Below are 16,711 nucleotides of genomic sequence, written 5' to 3'. Positions count from 1 at the left end.
TGCTCTCACCCGCACGGTCACCCAGAGACACGACATGTAGCATATCCCGAAGATCAAAACGAAACACAGGCTCTGTTTAACCCATGAAACAACGTGAAATGTTTTGGCAGCAGAGCTCCGTCCCCACAATGTCGGTAATTGACAGAGCTGTAAATCCCTGGGCCCTTCATGGCCCCTTCCAGCCCTCACTTCTCCTCACGTCCTCTCTCGGTCCCTCACGAGTCCTCTTGGTCCTTCACCACTCTGGTGCCCTCACGACTCCTCTCAGTCCCCCACGCCCTCCTCCGCCCCCAACGTCCCCTCGCGTCTCTTCTCGTACCGTCTCGGTCCCTCACAGTCCTTTTCAGCCCCTCACGTTCCCCCATGTCCCCTCATGTTCCCTCATGTCCCCTCACGTTCCCCCATGTCCCCTCACGTTCCCTCATGTTCCCTCACGTTCCCCCATGTCCCCTCATGTCCCCTCACGTTCCCCTATGTCCCCTCACGTTCCCCCATGTCCCCTCATGTTCCCTCACGTTCCCCCATGTCCCCTCACGTTCCCCCATGTCCCCTCAGGGTCCCCCATGTCCCCTCACGTTCCCTCATGTCCCCTCACGTTCCCCCATGTCCCCTCACGGTCCCCCATGTCCCCTCACGGTCCCCCATGTCCCCTCACGTTCCCTCATGTCCCCTCACGGTCCCCCATGTCCCCTCACGGTCCCCCATGTCCCCTCACGGTCCCCCATGTCCCCTCACGTTCCCTCATGTTCCTTCACGTTCCCCCATGTCCCCTCATGTCCCCTCACGTTCCCCTATGTCCCCTCACGTTCCCCTATGTCCCCTCACGGTCCCCCATGTCCCCTCACGGTCCCCCATGTCCCCTCACGTTCCCCCATGTCCCCTCACGGTCCCGCCTCAGCCCGGGCGCCGGGGCACCCCCACCGCCAGGCGGCGCAATAGTGCGCGCGGGCGGCCTGAGAGCGGAGCCGCGATTGGTTCATGCGGAGGGGCGGGGCTTCACGGAACCCCGCCCATCAAGGCGGTAGGGGCGGGGCTCGCGGAGCTGTTCTGGGCAATCATTGGATGATCCCGGGCGGAGGCGGGGCCAGGGCAGCGCGCGAAGGCTCGAAGCGGTCCCCGGGCGGCGGGAGCGCGGGCGGGCCATGGCGGCGCTACCGGTAACAACGGAGGGCCCTGTTGAGGTGAGTCCTGCTGCTCTCCTCTGTTCGGCATGGCCGGCCGGCTGCTGACGGCGGAGGCAGCTCGTGAGTGCCTGCGGCCTTGCGGCTCCTCGGCGAGGTGGAAGGCCCGTGAGGGACAGCGAGGGAGGTGGCGGTTCCAGTAACCGTTCTGGTACGGTGTCTTTTCGGGTGGCAGTGCCGGTGGCGATGCCAGTAAGCCATCAGCCACTCCTGCCCGCCGCCCTTGTTCACGGGCGGTCCCGCGCCGTCCCCGGTCTCGCCCCTCTTTGCAGACTACAACTCCCAGCATGCCCCTTTTTCCGCCCTGCCGGCCGCGGGGCACGCTGGGAAGGCCGCACTCCGCCGGTCTCCGCGGGCGCGGTGCATGCTGGGAGGGCTGCTGGGGCCGCGGTGACGGCTCTCACTAAAAATAAATAAATAATAAAATAACGAATTAAGCTCGGTCATTCTGAATACAGTCACATCAGGCAATGTCAGTTGTGCTTTTGATGTGCAAACTCGCACGTATTAGTATGAATAGTCATTTGTATTGATAAACATGGTAAATGTCAATAATAATAAATATTAATAAGCATGTAAATACCAGCATTGATAGTTAGACTATAAGGAGAATGAATGTGGATTTCATCGTGTGTGAGGGTTTAGCCAAGGCTTTGGAATGAATTTGGATGGCAGCAATCAGGACTCCATAAACAATATTTACCCCATTAAGAAAAATCATATTTTGCTTTGTAGCTTTCACTGGTGGATTTAAACCCAGACCTGCAGAAACCCCTGGACAGCGACTCTGACAGTGGCCAGGGCAGCTGTGAGACAACCTCCCCTGGTCCCCTTGGCAAGGGCGCAGTGTCCTTTGAGGACAGAGGTCTGTAACACTCCATGGATTGTTTTTCTCCAACATTACATTTTTTGTTTCATAAATACCTTTTAGGAGGTTGTCACTGCTTGACCTGTAGGAATCCAAACTTCTGTTGCTTGGAATGGGAGCAAGCATCTTTAAACCTCTGAAGTGTTTTTTGAGCTACAGAAAGAAAAGGACTGAATGGGATATGTCTTAATTATTTATTCACTTTCTTTCCTGTTTTGTTTAATCTATTTAGTGTAATTTTCATTACTATTTCAAGGCAAGACACTACAGTGAAGGGTTTTCAGCCTTCTCTTTTTTTTTAAAGGTTAGAAACCTTTTACATCAATTTGGGTTAATTAAATGCTGTTCTCTGGGGAGAAGTGGATTTTGAAAAGTCGAGCTCAAGCTCATTTGCTGTAGGTGATGACATATACCACATTTAACCGATGTAAATTTGGTTGTTTGTTAATTAACTTGTGGCACCTTCCTTTTTTTTTATTTCCACGTGTTTTGCCAGATTCAGAAGAGGAAATTTTTGTGCGTAAAAAAGCAAAAAACCAGAAGGTGCTTCAGGACAGTGAGAGTGAAGAGGGGGAGGATGGAGGCTCATCTGTGCAGGAAGATGCTTTGGGTGGAGACAAGGAAAATGGGGAGGAAAAGGAGAATATTGCTGCTGAAAAGAACAAGAAATCCCACCGGGTCCGCCCTGCTCTGCTGGACAGTGATGACAGTGACACTGGTGACCAGATTGAAAACCTTGAAACAGGCAGGACATCTGGCTTGCCTGAGGGTGACCTAGAAGAGGAGAGACCTCTAAAATCTGTGAAAAAGTACAGAAAGCATAAACATAAGCATGATGTTGGAGAGGAGCCAGCAAAAGAAGCTGTAGCAAAATCCAGAAGAAGGAAGGAGAAGGAGAAAATAATGGAGTCCATTAAACAGCTGAGAAAAGCAAAGAAACCTGTGGCAGAGGTGAGTATTTTGGCAGAAAACCTCAGATAATTTCTCAACTAAACTCAATTTATTATTGCTTGTGGTTATTCTGTTCCAAAGCTTCAGTGTTGTGTTCCTGCAGCAGGTTTGGGATCCATGGAACACCATGCAAGTCTAACCTGCAGAGTCTGCAGGTTCATTTCAGTTCAATACATTAAATTTGCAGTTCAAGGAAGTACAAAACCTAACCCTTGATGATTTAATGCCATTTTAAGTTAATGTCAAAGAACCAAAGGGATCTTCTGAAGGGAATCACATGAATATTTTATTCTTCTGGAAGCAGGTGGATGGTGGTGAGAGGGTTCCCTTCAATGACAGTGGATGTCTTCTGGATGACAAGGACCTCTTTGATAATGGCTTGGAAGAGGAGAATGATCAACCCCTTGAGGATGAAGAGTCCCTGGAATCCATACGAGCATCTGTGAAAAACAAAATAAAACAGTACAAGGTACCAGCTGACTGTGATGCAAAATTATTGTAAATGAACTCTCAAACTGATAGAGAATAGGTTTAGATTAGATATTGGGAAGGAATTGTTCCCTGTGAGGGTGGGAAGGCCCTGGCACAGCGTGCCCAGAGAAGCTGTGGCAGCCCCAGGATCCCTGGAAGTGCCCAAGGCCAGCTTGGACAGGGCTTGGAGCACCCTGGGACAGTGGAAGGTGTCCCTGCCCATGGCAGGGATGGAATGGGATGATCTTTAAGGTCTTTTGCAACCCAAATCATTCCATGATTACTGGATTTAGTAGGAATTTGTACCTGAGCAGGTTCTAAAACTCTCTTTAACCATGGTGGAGTTGTACTGCTGTGGCAGAAGAGAGGAGATCCTCCTGGGTTTTTTTTGTTTTTAATGATGGAGGAATGTTGTCCTGGCAAGTTAAAAAGATAATGCTGGAGTAGGAGCTTTTTAATCCGCCCTTGTGTGGGGTTTGTGCTGATTTATGAATACACTTGCTGGCTTTGCTGACCAGTGGTAGTTCTGTACAGTTATTTGTGATGTGTTTGCCCTTGAAAGTGCCACTGTATCGATAGAAATCGTTGAATTTTTTTCTTGTGCTCCACAGAACAAAGAACGTTTTCCTGATGATGAAGGCTACAAACATGTATTTGATGAGGAGAATGAGGAGCCTGTATTAAAGGAGCCAAAAAGGAAGGTGAGTCTTCATCTTTTTAAAGCTCTGTATTGTTGTTTGTCATGACTAAAATGTTTTTGTATGCACAGTATTGTTTTGTTTTGTTTTTTAAACTGGATCCTAACTCCTTTCTGTTTGGAAGGGAAAAATAAGCTATTTAAGAAGCAGACAAAGAACCCCATGTTTTGTTTCCTGGCTTCAGAAGCCTTTTTTCTTTTTTCCCCTTAAGGAGCGGAAAGCAGCAAGGTTAAGTAAAGAAGCCATTAAACAACTGCACAGTGAGACCCAACGACTTATTAGAGGTAAAACTTAAATTCTTTATGTGTAAAGGGGTATAAACTGTTCAGAAATTCAGAGGACAAATTTAAAGAATTTACCCAGGTTAGAGCCTTCTTTGACCTAACATGACTTGCTGAGGTTTGAAGGGTACAAGACCATTTTTATTGAAGGATCTGCTAAGGGTACTTTTGTAACTAATGAAAATAAAGATACTTGTTATCAGATAAAGGTCTCAGATGATGTTTTAAATCTTCTCTCACCATCTTTCTCTGGCAGAATCATCTGTGTCTCTCCCATATCATGTGCCTGAGGCCAAAAGTGTTCATGAATTCTTCAAGAACAGACCTCGACCAGCATGTCAAGGAAATGCCATGGCCCTTCTGAAGTAAGGACTTAAACCTTCCTCATCCATTTTTTTCATAAACTTTAAGCATCTCTATCTTTTCTTTTGAGGATAACTAGACTTTCTTAGGCTCTTTTAAATCCATAAAAGTAGGAAATTAGGAGAATATAATTGCTAACATCAGGCAATACTGCTCTCCTGACAGAGTCATACTATTGAAGTGATCAGGGCCAGGAGGAACTCATAGGAAGGAACTTGCTGATGCAGAGTTACTTTAATGGGATTTAAGCTGAACCCAAATAATCTGTCCTTCACCTCCTCCTACACATTAATGAGAATAATTAGGAAATGGTTTCTTGCTCTCAGTTTGTCCTCAGCCCTTTCACACTAACCATGGGTGGTTTCTTTCTGCCTTTGTTAGGTCCTCTAAGTACCAGCTGCCCCTAAACAAAGAATCTGCAGCCACTGGGAACTTGAGCAAGGATTGCAAAGATGGGCCAGTTCAAGGTGATCAATCAGCAGCTGCTGAACCAGAAATGAACCTGGGCAGAGATGTTGATGCTGCTGTGACTGAGCCTCTTGCTGCTGAGAGGAAGAACGTGCCAGAGGACTGTGCTGAGCAGGACAGGGAGGACTCTCATGCAGTTAAAGGGACTGTAAGTGATGATAACACAGAGGAACAGCAGCTCTCCAACTGCCTGAGCACTGATGGGGATGAGCAAAAGGAGAGGGAAATTCCTCCAGCATCTGGAGATGCCCTCATGGAAAGAGAGGAAACAGCACCACATGTACAAGGTGAAACAAGCAGTCAACAAATGGGCCCTGGACTGGTGGCACAACCTGAAAAAGTGAGGAAATCCAAGCTGGATAAACTTCGTGAACTGGGAATAGACCTGTCCATCCAGCCAAGAATCTGCTCTGACAAGGAATCCTTCATAAACCTCGATGAAGCTGATTCCAATAAAGGTATCACTTGTGTTGTAGCCCTAAGCAGTGTTGATCTGAGCTTGGCTGGTAAATTCAGAAATTTATAGGTGATGGAACAGTCAGGCACATTCACTTACTAGTGTGGATTCTTTAAGACATGTTAACAGAAATTTAGAATTGCCTGGGAGGCTGGGCTGGAAGTGAATTGAGGTCTTGTGGACAAATGGTAGTCAATGGTAAGATAATTTAATATTAGCTAGCATTAATTAAATGCAAGCTACAGCAAAAATATTTTGTGGTGGTTTATTATTAGTCAAATAGAATGGGTTTGCAAATATTTTGGTATTCAAGATTTAGCTTTTAAACTAGCTTTTAAATTATCCTTTTTTTAAACTTTGGGGGCAAAAAAAGCTCAAGACCTACTCTTACTACAACTTTTAACAATCAGTGCTTTTACACACTATCACATTGATTTGATTAATATGTATTTAAAGAACTAGAAGCCCTGAAAGCACGTTTCTTGAAGCACACTCTCCAGACATCGAAATGCAAAGCAGAACGGGCCATAAACATGAACATTATCCGTAAGGAAACCACACCTGATGGCAAAGAGGAGCTGAGAGCAGACGTGGTGCCAGCAGTTTTGGCTGCAGACAGCCTGGAGGAAACAGTTCACACAAAGCCAGGTTGGTGAGGGAGAAGGATTGAATTGGACAACACTTTTGTTTTTATTTTCCTCTCTCATGCTCTGTTTCCCAATGCTGCCCTACAAAATACAGAGGGAAGGGATCTCTGTATGTAAGAGTACTGTGTATGTTCCCCCTAATGGATAGCCCTGCTTTAATAAAAAAGAATTGGTAGACTATTTAAATAGCAGTGGCCTGTGTAGGACAGCCTCAATCAGATCTTTGTGATTGGTTCCTTAAATTTTTCATGCTTCCATGAGAAACTGTGGCTGCCCCATCCCTGGAAGTGTCCGAGCCCAGGTTAGAGCAGCCTGGTTTAGTAGAGGGTGTCCCTGCCCATGGCAGTGGTGGAACTGGGTAAACTTTAAGGTCTTTTCCAACCCAAACCCTTCCCTGAATCCTTTCCTGTGCAGGTGAGAAGCTCCAGGCCCTGAAGGCCAAGCTGCAGGAGGCCATGAAGATCCGCAGGACCGAGGAGCGCCAGAAGCGGCACGCGCTGTTTAAGCTGGACAATGAGGAAATGCTGGAGGAAGAGGAGGAGGAGGAAGAGATGACAGATGAGTCTGAGGAGGAGGAGGAGGAAGAAGAAGAAGAAGGTGATCACGAGGTCTGTATGCAATTTTTCCTATAACCTAATATTTCTATTTTTCCATAACCTCATCAGCTTCTCTGTTCTTCCTCTTCCCAATGGAATGTGACTTTTGTACACAACTAATTGGGGAAATTGCTAAGAATTCTTCCTCTAGAAGCTAAAAAAATGCTATAATTGGCATATTCAGGGTTTGGATTGTCTAACCTTGAATTCATGAGTGTTTTCTTTATTTGTCTAAACACTGTTAAAACCAAATAGAAATATTTAAAAGATTTTGATGTCTCTTCCTCTTTTTATAAATCCTTGCCTCCTTGCTGGCTGGGCCTCACTTGGGGTAGGGTTTGCCATGACAATAATCATTATATCTCTGCTGTGTTTGGGGATGTTTTTTAGAAATCAGAATTCCTGCTTGATGAAGCAGAGGAAGATAATGAAGATACAGAAGAGAAACACACTGGAGATGATGATAAAGAAACCGACAAAGAATCAATTGATGGAGAAAAGCTGGAGAAGTCTGAACATGGTGATTCTGTTCTAAAACATCCTTCAACAGAGTCTACATTGATGCTTTTTAAGGACAGCTCCTCAAAAATGGGGTAAGTAATTCAAGCCTTAGAAGTGGTGACTGAGAAATTTTAAATTGGAACAGCCTGTGTGTAAAACAGCATGTTTTATTTAAAATGCCTTTTATTAGTATTTTTGTTTTACCTTGTGTTTTTTGCAATTCATCCTAAATTTATTAGCAAAAAATTTTTATGAATTGCAGATATTCTCTTCCTGATGAAAAACTGGAAATGGAAGAAACTGTAGACAAAGGACCTACTAAGTTAGGTAAAGTAGAATTATTGCCCTAGATAATTGCCTTTTTTTAACTTAGTGCATATAAAATTTTCTATTAAAGATTTGTATTCAGTATTTCTGTTATTTCGTCACCTGTATATAGTTATAGAGTATGATGTTAAAAGTTTAGATTGATGAAAAATGGGTGGGCTTGAAAAAACCAGAGGGAAAAAATACTGTTCAAAATAATCCTGGAAGAGGTATGAAATGTCAGAAATCATTAAGATAAGTAAAAAAGTGGAATATGCATCCTGTGAGAAGAAGGAAATCCAACATGCCCACAAAATAAGTTTTTTGCAAGGTGTCAGTGTTGAAAAATACTACATTGAGGTTTTACTGGATTACACACACACAAAAAGTTAAGCACTATTTTTTTTTTATTTCCAGAGGATGATGATTCATTTTCTCTCCCAACACTGGCAAAGGAGAACAGCCACAACAGCAGCTTTGAGTTCATTGGCTCCATGATCCCTTCCTACCAGCCCTGTAACAAACAGGCCTCCAGGGGAGGGAGCTTCTTACCTGCAGCAGGGGGGTTCAGGTCACCCTCCCCAGCTTCCTTCAAAACAAGTTTTATCAGCTCTACTTCCAAGGTGAGGTTCTCAGTCCTGGCTGTGTGTTATACCGACCAGTGGGAAGTAAATAAATGTATTTTATCCTGATGGTCAGATCTATCAAAAGAATCAAACCAGACTTTGGTATCAGTAAGATTTCAGAAGGGCAAACTGCCCCTTGGGTTTGTGTCCACATTGGAATGGATAAAAATCACATTACAGAACTTATATTCTAAAGCATCAAAGAAAAGATACTATTATCTGGCATTTATATATAAAATATATGCATCATAAAAATAGTTTTTAAGAATGGTTACATGGGCTACACAATATGTGATATCTGTGAATTCCTGTGGTATACTGGAGCAGCATGGACACAATTTGACTCCTGCATGGTTTGGGTTGGAAGGAATCTCAAAGCTCCTCTCATCCCATCCCCTGCCATGGACAGGGACACCTCCCACTGTCCCAGGGTGCTCCCAGCCCCATCCAGCCTGGCCAGGAACACTTTAAGGGATGGAGCATCCATCCCCAGCTCCTCTGAGAAGTCTGTTCCAGTGCCCCTTGCATTTAAATTTAAGCTTGCTAAAAAACTTATGTATTTTTGTATTCCTTGACTAGAGCTCGGGAAAGACCTCTGAGCCTTCTCTTCCCATAGAAGATTCCCAGGACCTGTATAATGCCTCTCCTGAGCCCAAGAGTTTATTTCCAGGGGCTGGGGAGTCAAGATTTCAATTTTCCCTGGAAGATGACACTCAGAGCCAGCTGCTCGATGCAGATGGGTGAGTGATGGGGTAAGGGATGGTGTCCTGTGCCTGTTCACAGAAATAGGATGTGCAGACCAGCAAGAGTTTCCTAACTCCAGCCTTTCTTTCAGGTTCTTGAACGTTGGACAACACAGGAATAAATACCAGTCCTCAAAGCATCAGCTGCCACTGGCCAGCATGGATGAGAATGCCATGGATGCCAACATGGATGAGTTACTGGACCTGTGTTCTGGACAGTTCAGCAGCCAAGTCCAGCACGTGCCAAACACCAGCAGCATCAAAAAGCAGAACATGGAGGAACTGCTCAATCTTTGTTCAGGAAAATTCGTGTCTCAGAGTATGTCCTGAATTCTCTTTTCAGCTCTGCTGCTTACTTGATGTAAAAATTTTTAGCTGAGGTAACTTCAGGTCTGTGGCACTGATGCCATGTGTGGAATTTTGTCTTTGTTGGGAGGATATGCAGTTTTATTTCTAGGGTGTTCTCTGACACTCTAAGAGCAGAAATAAGTTGGGTTCTTATTTCTTTCTGTAGCAGGCTCTCCAACATGGGCTTCTTCAGTGTCTTCCAAGGCAGAAAAATACAGTGACATAGAAGATCCAATGGCTGAGGCTCTGGAGCTCTGTTCAGGCTCCTTTCCCACAGACAGGTTAGCATTGCTTTCCTAAAATTTACTGAAGTTAATTCTAGTAACTCTCTTGTTTTACTCTTAGAAATGTTTTCTTGTTTAGCATCAATTTGCTGTCAGTGAAAGTGTGCTTTGCTTTGGAGGTGAAGGGGAGGAATATTGCAAATTGCTCAGCAATTACTCTTTAATTGGCAGCATAAACTGTTTCCCACAGCTACTGTGAGAGGAAATCTTTGTCTTTCACTGATAGTGAAAGAAACAGTGAAGAACTTTTATTAAACTGAGAAAAGATGATTAAAAGTGGGACTTCTGGAGTCTATTCTGGGCTGCTGTAACCAAATGTCAAGTTGGATACTTGGAGTTTTTTATTGAGTAAATTGGAAAGTGAAATGGCTGCCTGAAAAAAGCATAGTGGGGCTTAATAAGTGGGAAAGTTAAGGGGATGCAAGAGGAATTTGAGAGGGGGTAAAAAACAATGGAAATTAATGTTTGTCCCATGGTTTCTGCAATTGAAGGCCTGAAGTCTTAAAACATCAACTCTAATGGGGATTTAGGGCATTTATAGCTGAATGCTGCTGGCAGATTGTACCTCTGAGCACTCACAGGGAATTGCCTAACAGCAGCTGAATGTCCATTGAAATTTTGCCTTGATTTACTGGAGGTAAATTGAAAACTCCTTTCTCCCATTTATGTTTTCCCTAGGGAAGAGGAAGAAGAGGAGGAACAAGAAGAACTTGGTGGTTTTCAGCTTGTAACAGATGATGAGGCCTTTGCAAGTGAAGAGGTGTGAAGTGAGGGAGCGAGGCAGCTGCTGGATAAAAGGGATAATTCCATTTATCTTCTGGGTTTTTAATGTATCCAGCAATGCAAAGTACCACAACTTCCATAACAAGCTACTGAAACATTTTTCAGTGCAAACTTTGGATCATTTAAAGATTTCTTTAACATAATGATGCAGTGAAAAATGCAAATCCACTGGAATAGACCTGATATTTTAGTGTCCTATTAATTGAAGAATAGACAAATCTGTCATTACAAAGCAATCCACTCTCAGAAAATCCTTATTTCTGAAAACTTTGTTTGACAGGATGAAAAAAGTGAAGATAGTGCTGCTGAAGAGGCAGAAATGAGTGATGAAGAAGAAGAAATTCTGAGACATAGACCGGGCTTGAAGAAAAAACTGTAATTATTTTTTAAAATCTTAATTACCAGAGAGAATAGAATACTAATAGCACTAGAAATTTAGTTTGGAATCATTCCCTCTCCAGCAGATGTTTATATGGTCTGATTTTTTTACTTTGGTGCTATTATGTTGCATGAATTTAACTGTGTTGCTTATGATTTCCATAATAATTTTCATTATAGATGGAAATCAAAAAGTCACAATAAAAGCAGTGCAACATTTTTTTGACTAAAAAAAGGGATGCAAGAATATTGTTGTTATTCTTTATGTCTTAAGATCTTATTTGTTCTAGCAAGTAAAACACAGAGCTGGCAATTATTGGCATCATCTTTGGAATCTGGTGGGTGACAATGATTTGGGGTGGTGCACGGTGTCAGGCCTTTTGTGTAAATGTGCAAGAACTCAAAGCTTGGTGTTTCCAAAAATTACATGAGAAATTACGATGCATCCTTAGGAAATGTGTGTGTTTCATGTCAAAAGCTAAATCTTGCTTTCAGAAGATTTGTGTGATGGCTGTTATGCTCCCAAACTGAACTCTTTCATTTTTTTTCACAGAAAGCTGCAGGATTTCATGGAGGAGGAGGCAGAGCTGTCAGGGAGTGATGTGGGCAGCGAGGACGAGTACGACGGCGAAGACCTGAACGAATACGAAGAGGAGATCATCGACGAGGAGCTCCCAAACGAGGCGGAATTAGGAAACCAAATCCAGAAATTCCACATGTCAGTGCCTTTATCAGCAGATCTGGGGGTGTGTGGGGCCCTGGCTGTGGGACAGACCCTGGATTAAGGTGTCCCTGTGTGCTGTGCTGGCAGGAAGGCGATGCTGGACGATGACAAGCGGCAGCTGCGCCTGTACCAGGAGCGGTACCTGCTGGATGGGGACCTGCACAGCGACGGCCCGGGCAGGACCAGGAGGTTCAGATGGAAAAACATAGGTGACCTGTGCTCCAGAGTTAATAGAGGGGGACAAGGATTGAAAACAGAGCTTGTGTGTGTGTGTGAAGTAGCATTTACTGGTCCTCAATACTGGGAGGGGGTATGATTCTGGTTTTTTGTTTGGTTGGGGATTTTTTGCCTTGTTTGTTTGATTGATTTTGGGTTTTTTGTTTCTTTTTTGTTGTTTTTTACCAGCCTCCATTTTCAAAATTGGTAGCTGACCACCTTGTTTTGAGCTGACCACCTTGTTTTGTTGCCTAGATTTTGCTTCCCAGATGGACTTGTTTCAGAGAGATTCAGATAACGAGGAGGAGAATGAAGAGTTTGATGAGACAGAAGTGAAGTGGAGGAAGGAGCGATTTGAGCGAGAGCAGTGGCTTCGTGAGCAGGTACTGGTGAGCTGTTAGAAAGGCTTGCTCAGTCTCTGTATCATTGCTGGATGTGAAATTGTTCATTCCTCAAGTTAAACTTCAGTATGAGGTCAGATTTCTCAGCTGAACATGATGCTGTTCATTAATAGAACAAGGATGATGAAGTATCTAAGAAATTACAATAACCTCTTACAGTAGAAAGTAAATAAAAATTAATTTACATAAAGAAAAGAATTACTCTACTTAAAATACTGAATGAAATGTCCGTTTTTAATACTAATTTTTTTCAATTGTCTTCTCTCTGCTACAGAAGGAAAAAAATAAAGAGCAGGAAGAGGAGGAAGAAATTGGTGGAGACAGCGCATTCATGAAGCTGGCAAAAAAAGTGACTGCCAAGTCCCTGCAGAGGAAAGGTGAGCTTGATTTTTATTGGAGTGACAATAGAAGAGAAAGAAAGAGTTCAAAAACTGATCTTTCCCCCATGTCTCTGCCAGCCAGCCCAGCAGTGGTGGTACAAGACACAACCCTGTTACCCAGGAACCCGTTTGAGGCTTTCAAACCTGCCAGTGACATCCAGGTGGGTACCAATCCTCAAAAATGGCATTTCCCAACACAGCCAAGTCAGCTGCCCCTGAATTCTGAGCACTCCTGGTTTGTGTTGTTGTAATGTGTGAGTAAAGAATGTTTTCTTTGAAGAGTAACTTACTAAGCAACCTGCCTTCTTTCCTGAGAGTGGTTTAATGCAGCTTTTCTTTGCCTTTCAGATAAAAAATGGGTCACTCTTGAACAGACCTAAAGCTGTCCTTCAGAAGCTGGCAGCAATGTCAGATCTTAATCCAAATGCCCCTCGAAATTCAAGGAACTTTGTCTTTCATACACTTTCACCAGAGAAGAGTGAAGAGGCAAAGGAGAAATCAAAACCTCAGGTAAAGATTTGGGTAGCAAGTGCTGCCAGATTATTTGAATATACAGGCACTGAAATCTGCCAAGAGCACTGCTGGTTTAAATATCCCCTATGTGCTCTCACACCAAATATTTCTCTCATAACTCAGATTTTAGACTTTTTTTTGACATGTTGTGTATTCTAATATATTTGACTGCCCTTAGGTGAAGAAGAGAGGCCCTTCTGCAGCAATATCATCAGCAGCAAAGCGGCCCAGGGTGGAAAGCTCAGAGGAAACCAGTCAAAGCAGAAGCATTTTCCAGTACTTGGAGAGCTGAATATTCCTGTTTGGAGCCAAAGGTTCTGTCTTCTCTTTACCAGCTGCAGTTTATTTTGCCAATCTGCCAAAAATCACCAGGCAGGGAAGCAAATTGGGTGCTGCCTCTTTCACAAGTAGTTCCAGTAATTTCCAGGCAGTGGTTTTGTGCTTTGGATTTTCTCAGTCTTCTGTGGCAAATGAGAGCACAAAATCCATTCCTGGTTTGGAATGAAATGCTGATTTGGTCTTTCCCAAGCATTAAGGAAACTCCCACTGCTGTGGGCTGTCCTCACAGGTGCTGCAGAGGTATCAGTTCCACCTGGAAATGCCATTTATGTGACAAGAAAATACCTCAGGTAGCTGAAAGCACAATAAAAGAGGAATTTCTACAGCTCTGGGAGAAGAATGAAGCAGTGTTGGCCATGGCAGGACATTTGTTTACACTTGCAGCACAAAGCTTTAGCTGTGGCTCCCTCCAGTGTCTTATTTTCTTTCACGTTGAGCATTTATTAAGCTTTGCCTTTTAAGAAGCTCTAATTTATCCTTGAAATGTTTACTTGGTGGAAAGGGTACCAGTCTCTTCTGAGGCAATATGAGAAGGGATTCTTTCCAAGTTTTTATTACTGTTGATGTCCTTAAACTTGCAGATGGATGTGTGTGTGGAGAGGGAAAAATGTGAGTAACGTGTGGGGGAGGAAAAGGAGTTTTGGGGGGTTTTATTTGCATTGGTGGGGGAAGTTGCTGGGGCTGCCTCAGGTTATCTTTAACCATCCATTCTGTTTTCATGGAAGCTGCTCTCATCCAAGAGAAACCATTGCTGAGCAGCCACTGAGGAAAGGGCTGCTCTAGAATGAGGGAATGTGTAAGGAACCATCATTCTCAACTATTCTAAACAATGAGAGAAACTTGAGCCAGTGTCCAGCATTCCTGATATTTGTGATGACAAATTGAACACGTTGGAGAGCAGATAATGGTGCCACAGGGTCCTGCTCTAGGACTAAACATCTCTGGACTGTCACAAACTTGATGTGCAACTCCTTTGAAGTGTCTGAGCTGTAAATTTTGTAACATCTTGAGCACACACCCAAGTGTGCTGTGTGTAAAATATTTTATTGTACAGTATGTTATAAAGAATTATGGTACTAATCCAAGTGCAACTTTACAATAAAACATGGTTTTAATTTTGGAGTCAGAATTCATTTATAGGGTTTCACTCAGTTGTATACATGTCTTGGGTTTTTTTTTTCCCAGTGTTTTTTATTTCTATGTCCATTTTTTCATTGCTGCCTTGGTTTTTTGTAGCCACAACTCAGCCCTTCACTAGGAACAGCTGCAATAATATTGGAATACAACAAAAACAACCCCTTGTGTTTATTGGAGTGTGGATTTTCAATTCCTCAAGTCTTCCACTTGGGTTTGCATAAAATCCTTGGCCTGAGGAATACGGTTTTTTCCTGCTTCAATGGTTTTGGATTTTTTAGTTCCTAGACAAAACTTTGTCCTTGTCTTAAGAAGTGTCTTTCAGTTCACTGAAATAATTAGAATAATAATTCTAATGATTATTGTACCTGGATTTGGGATGGGAGGTTTAGGGAAGAGGAATGACATTTCCTCCATTATCAGACTTTCCTTGAAGGACCATGTAGCTAAAAGATTTCTGAACATCCACTTAATTCTTTATCAATGTTTCACTGATATGAAAGTTGAACTAATTCAACACAGATTTGTTGGGTAAAAACTTTCAAGCCCTAAACTTGAGCATTTTCCCTGAATTTTGCTCCTGCTCTGCCACTAGAGCGCAGCAAGAGAATGTGCTTGCTGTGGCACAGGGGCAAGGCAAAATCATTAAAGCTTAAACTGTGTCTTGACTCCAGGGGAAATTCTTGCAGTTTTCCATGCTCTGGCGTTGCAAGGGATTAAATTTATAGAGACCTATAATTGCTACATTTTTGCATTAGAAAGTGGTAGCTTGAAGAGCATTTTTAGAGGGTTGACTGAGTCCTGGTGGTTTCCTGGCTTCTCAGCACATACTACTAGCCATAATTATGGCTTTTATTTTGCTTTCCCTGTAGAATTTTCCCTTTAAAATACATTTTCCTTGCTCCAGAGCCAAGGGTAAAAAAATTCCATTGAGCCTGAAAAGCCTTATAAATTGAAATACACGGAATGGGAAAGTTTCTGATTGCATTTCCCCCACAACACCTTTGCAGTACTTCAGAGTTTGTGAGTTGCTGCTGGAAGCTCTGCATTGCACCCTAAAAATTCCATATTCCATGCCAGGCAGCAGTGGGAGGAGGCTGGGCACAGGTCCTGTGGGAGCTGGAATATCAAAGCCAGAGTGGAGCCTTGTGCTGAGATGCTGCTGCTCTTTTTGTGCCAGACCATGCCCAGAGCTGGGGGCTTGAGCCTGACCCTCCCCTGTGCTCCTGCCCTGCTCCCATCTCCTGCCTCCAGCTTTTCCAGGGCTGCCCCCTGCTCCTGTCGGGCACATTAACTCAGCTTTGCCTTCTCATTTTCAGGTATTGATTCAGCTCCCCTCTCCTGGCATGGACGTGAGGCTGCTGTGCTAACGGGGAGGAAAATCCTCCTGGTTGCTCTAGAAGTGCCAGGAGTGGGCTGGGAAGGAGGGAACGGCTCAGGGTGCTGAGGGATGAGGCTCCTGCATCCAGGCACTGCTGCAGCTCAGCGTGAGCAGAGGCTGCTCAAAGCTTGGACTCGATGATCCTGGAGGTCTTTTCCAACCTCAGTGATTCTGTGAAATGCTGTCTGCAGGGCTGTCCTGGGCGGAAAGAAGAGCTGATTCCCCTTTTTCCACTTCCCTCCCTTTTTTCTCCCCTAACTGCCTTGGGATGGCTCAGAGGATTTACAGCTGAGAGCTGTGATCAGTGATGTTTGGGTTTGACTCTGATGCAGAAGTGGCTGCAGCCCAAAATTTTTATTTGAGTTGGATAACTCTAATAACAGCACCTCTCTGTGCCTCAGTTTCCCTTTCCCACACAGGGGACAGGAGGAATAAAACCCACAGGCTCTGAGTTCCTGATCCTTGACTGGACCACGGGAGCCTTGATAAGAGCAGTGCTGCTAATACACAGCATTATCTGCTGAGTTTGCAGAGAGAATGAGCTTTTGGGAACCTAAATAATAATGGGGAATTTTTAAAAAAGGACTTAAAAGCAGAGGGAGGAGTGGCCTTAGGTGAGTGGTAAAGGTTGACATTGCAGACACGTTTATAATCCCAGCTCCCGCCACTGCAC

At 43.9% G+C, this 16,711-nt stretch overlaps 1 protein-coding gene across 2 annotated transcripts; it reads left to right on the top strand.

Annotated features, from left to right (window-relative positions):
* The first annotated feature begins 885 nt into the window (after window positions 1-885).
* On the top strand, window positions 886-14,637 carry CLSPN (claspin). Of its 2 annotated transcripts, none has more exons than XM_063418989.1 (25): window positions 886-1,181; window positions 1,917-2,046; window positions 2,546-3,000; window positions 3,305-3,469; window positions 4,083-4,172; window positions 4,381-4,453; window positions 4,707-4,815; window positions 5,195-5,739; window positions 6,195-6,386; window positions 6,800-6,993; window positions 7,372-7,574; window positions 7,745-7,809; window positions 8,206-8,411; window positions 8,994-9,154; window positions 9,250-9,476; window positions 9,672-9,786; window positions 10,468-10,549; window positions 10,853-10,947; window positions 11,504-11,668; window positions 11,762-11,883; window positions 12,146-12,273; window positions 12,566-12,668; window positions 12,750-12,832; window positions 13,020-13,181; window positions 13,363-14,637. In XM_063418989.1, the coding sequence occupies exons 1-25, from the start codon at window positions 1,143-1,145 to the stop codon at window positions 13,474-13,476; spliced, it is 4,023 nt and encodes a 1,340-aa protein (XP_063275059.1). In that variant the 5' UTR covers window positions 886-1,142; the 3' UTR covers window positions 13,477-14,637. The 2 variants fall into 2 exon arrangements, with proteins under 2 accessions (XP_063275059.1, XP_063275058.1); XM_063418988.1 differs by having other exon boundaries at window positions 3,302-3,469.
* The last annotated feature ends 2,074 nt before the right edge of the window (window positions 14,638-16,711 follow it).

The sequence above is a fragment of the Prinia subflava genome, chromosome 24 (assembly GCF_021018805.1).
Source record: "Prinia subflava isolate CZ2003 ecotype Zambia chromosome 24, Cam_Psub_1.2, whole genome shotgun sequence".
Lineage (NCBI taxonomy): Eukaryota > Metazoa > Chordata > Aves > Passeriformes > Cisticolidae > Prinia > Prinia subflava.
Note: the sequence above shows the minus strand (reverse complement) of the source record. Positions and strands in the feature narration are given on the sequence as shown.

What these genes read in the sequence shown, in the direction of transcription:
- CLSPN (XM_063418988.1), top strand. Translation starts at nt 1,143, where the DNA reads ATGGCGGCGCTACCGGTAACAACGGAGGGCCCTGTTGAG. An exon ending in CAAAGGACCTACTAAGTTAG is followed by an intron (nt 7,810 to 8,205) that starts GTAAAGTAGAAT and finishes TTTTATTTCCAG; the next exon opens with AGGATGATGATTCATTTTCT. An exon ending in AGGAGAAATCAAAACCTCAG is followed by an intron (nt 13,182 to 13,362) that starts GTAAAGATTTGG and finishes GACTGCCCTTAG; the next exon opens with GTGAAGAAGAGAGGCCCTTC.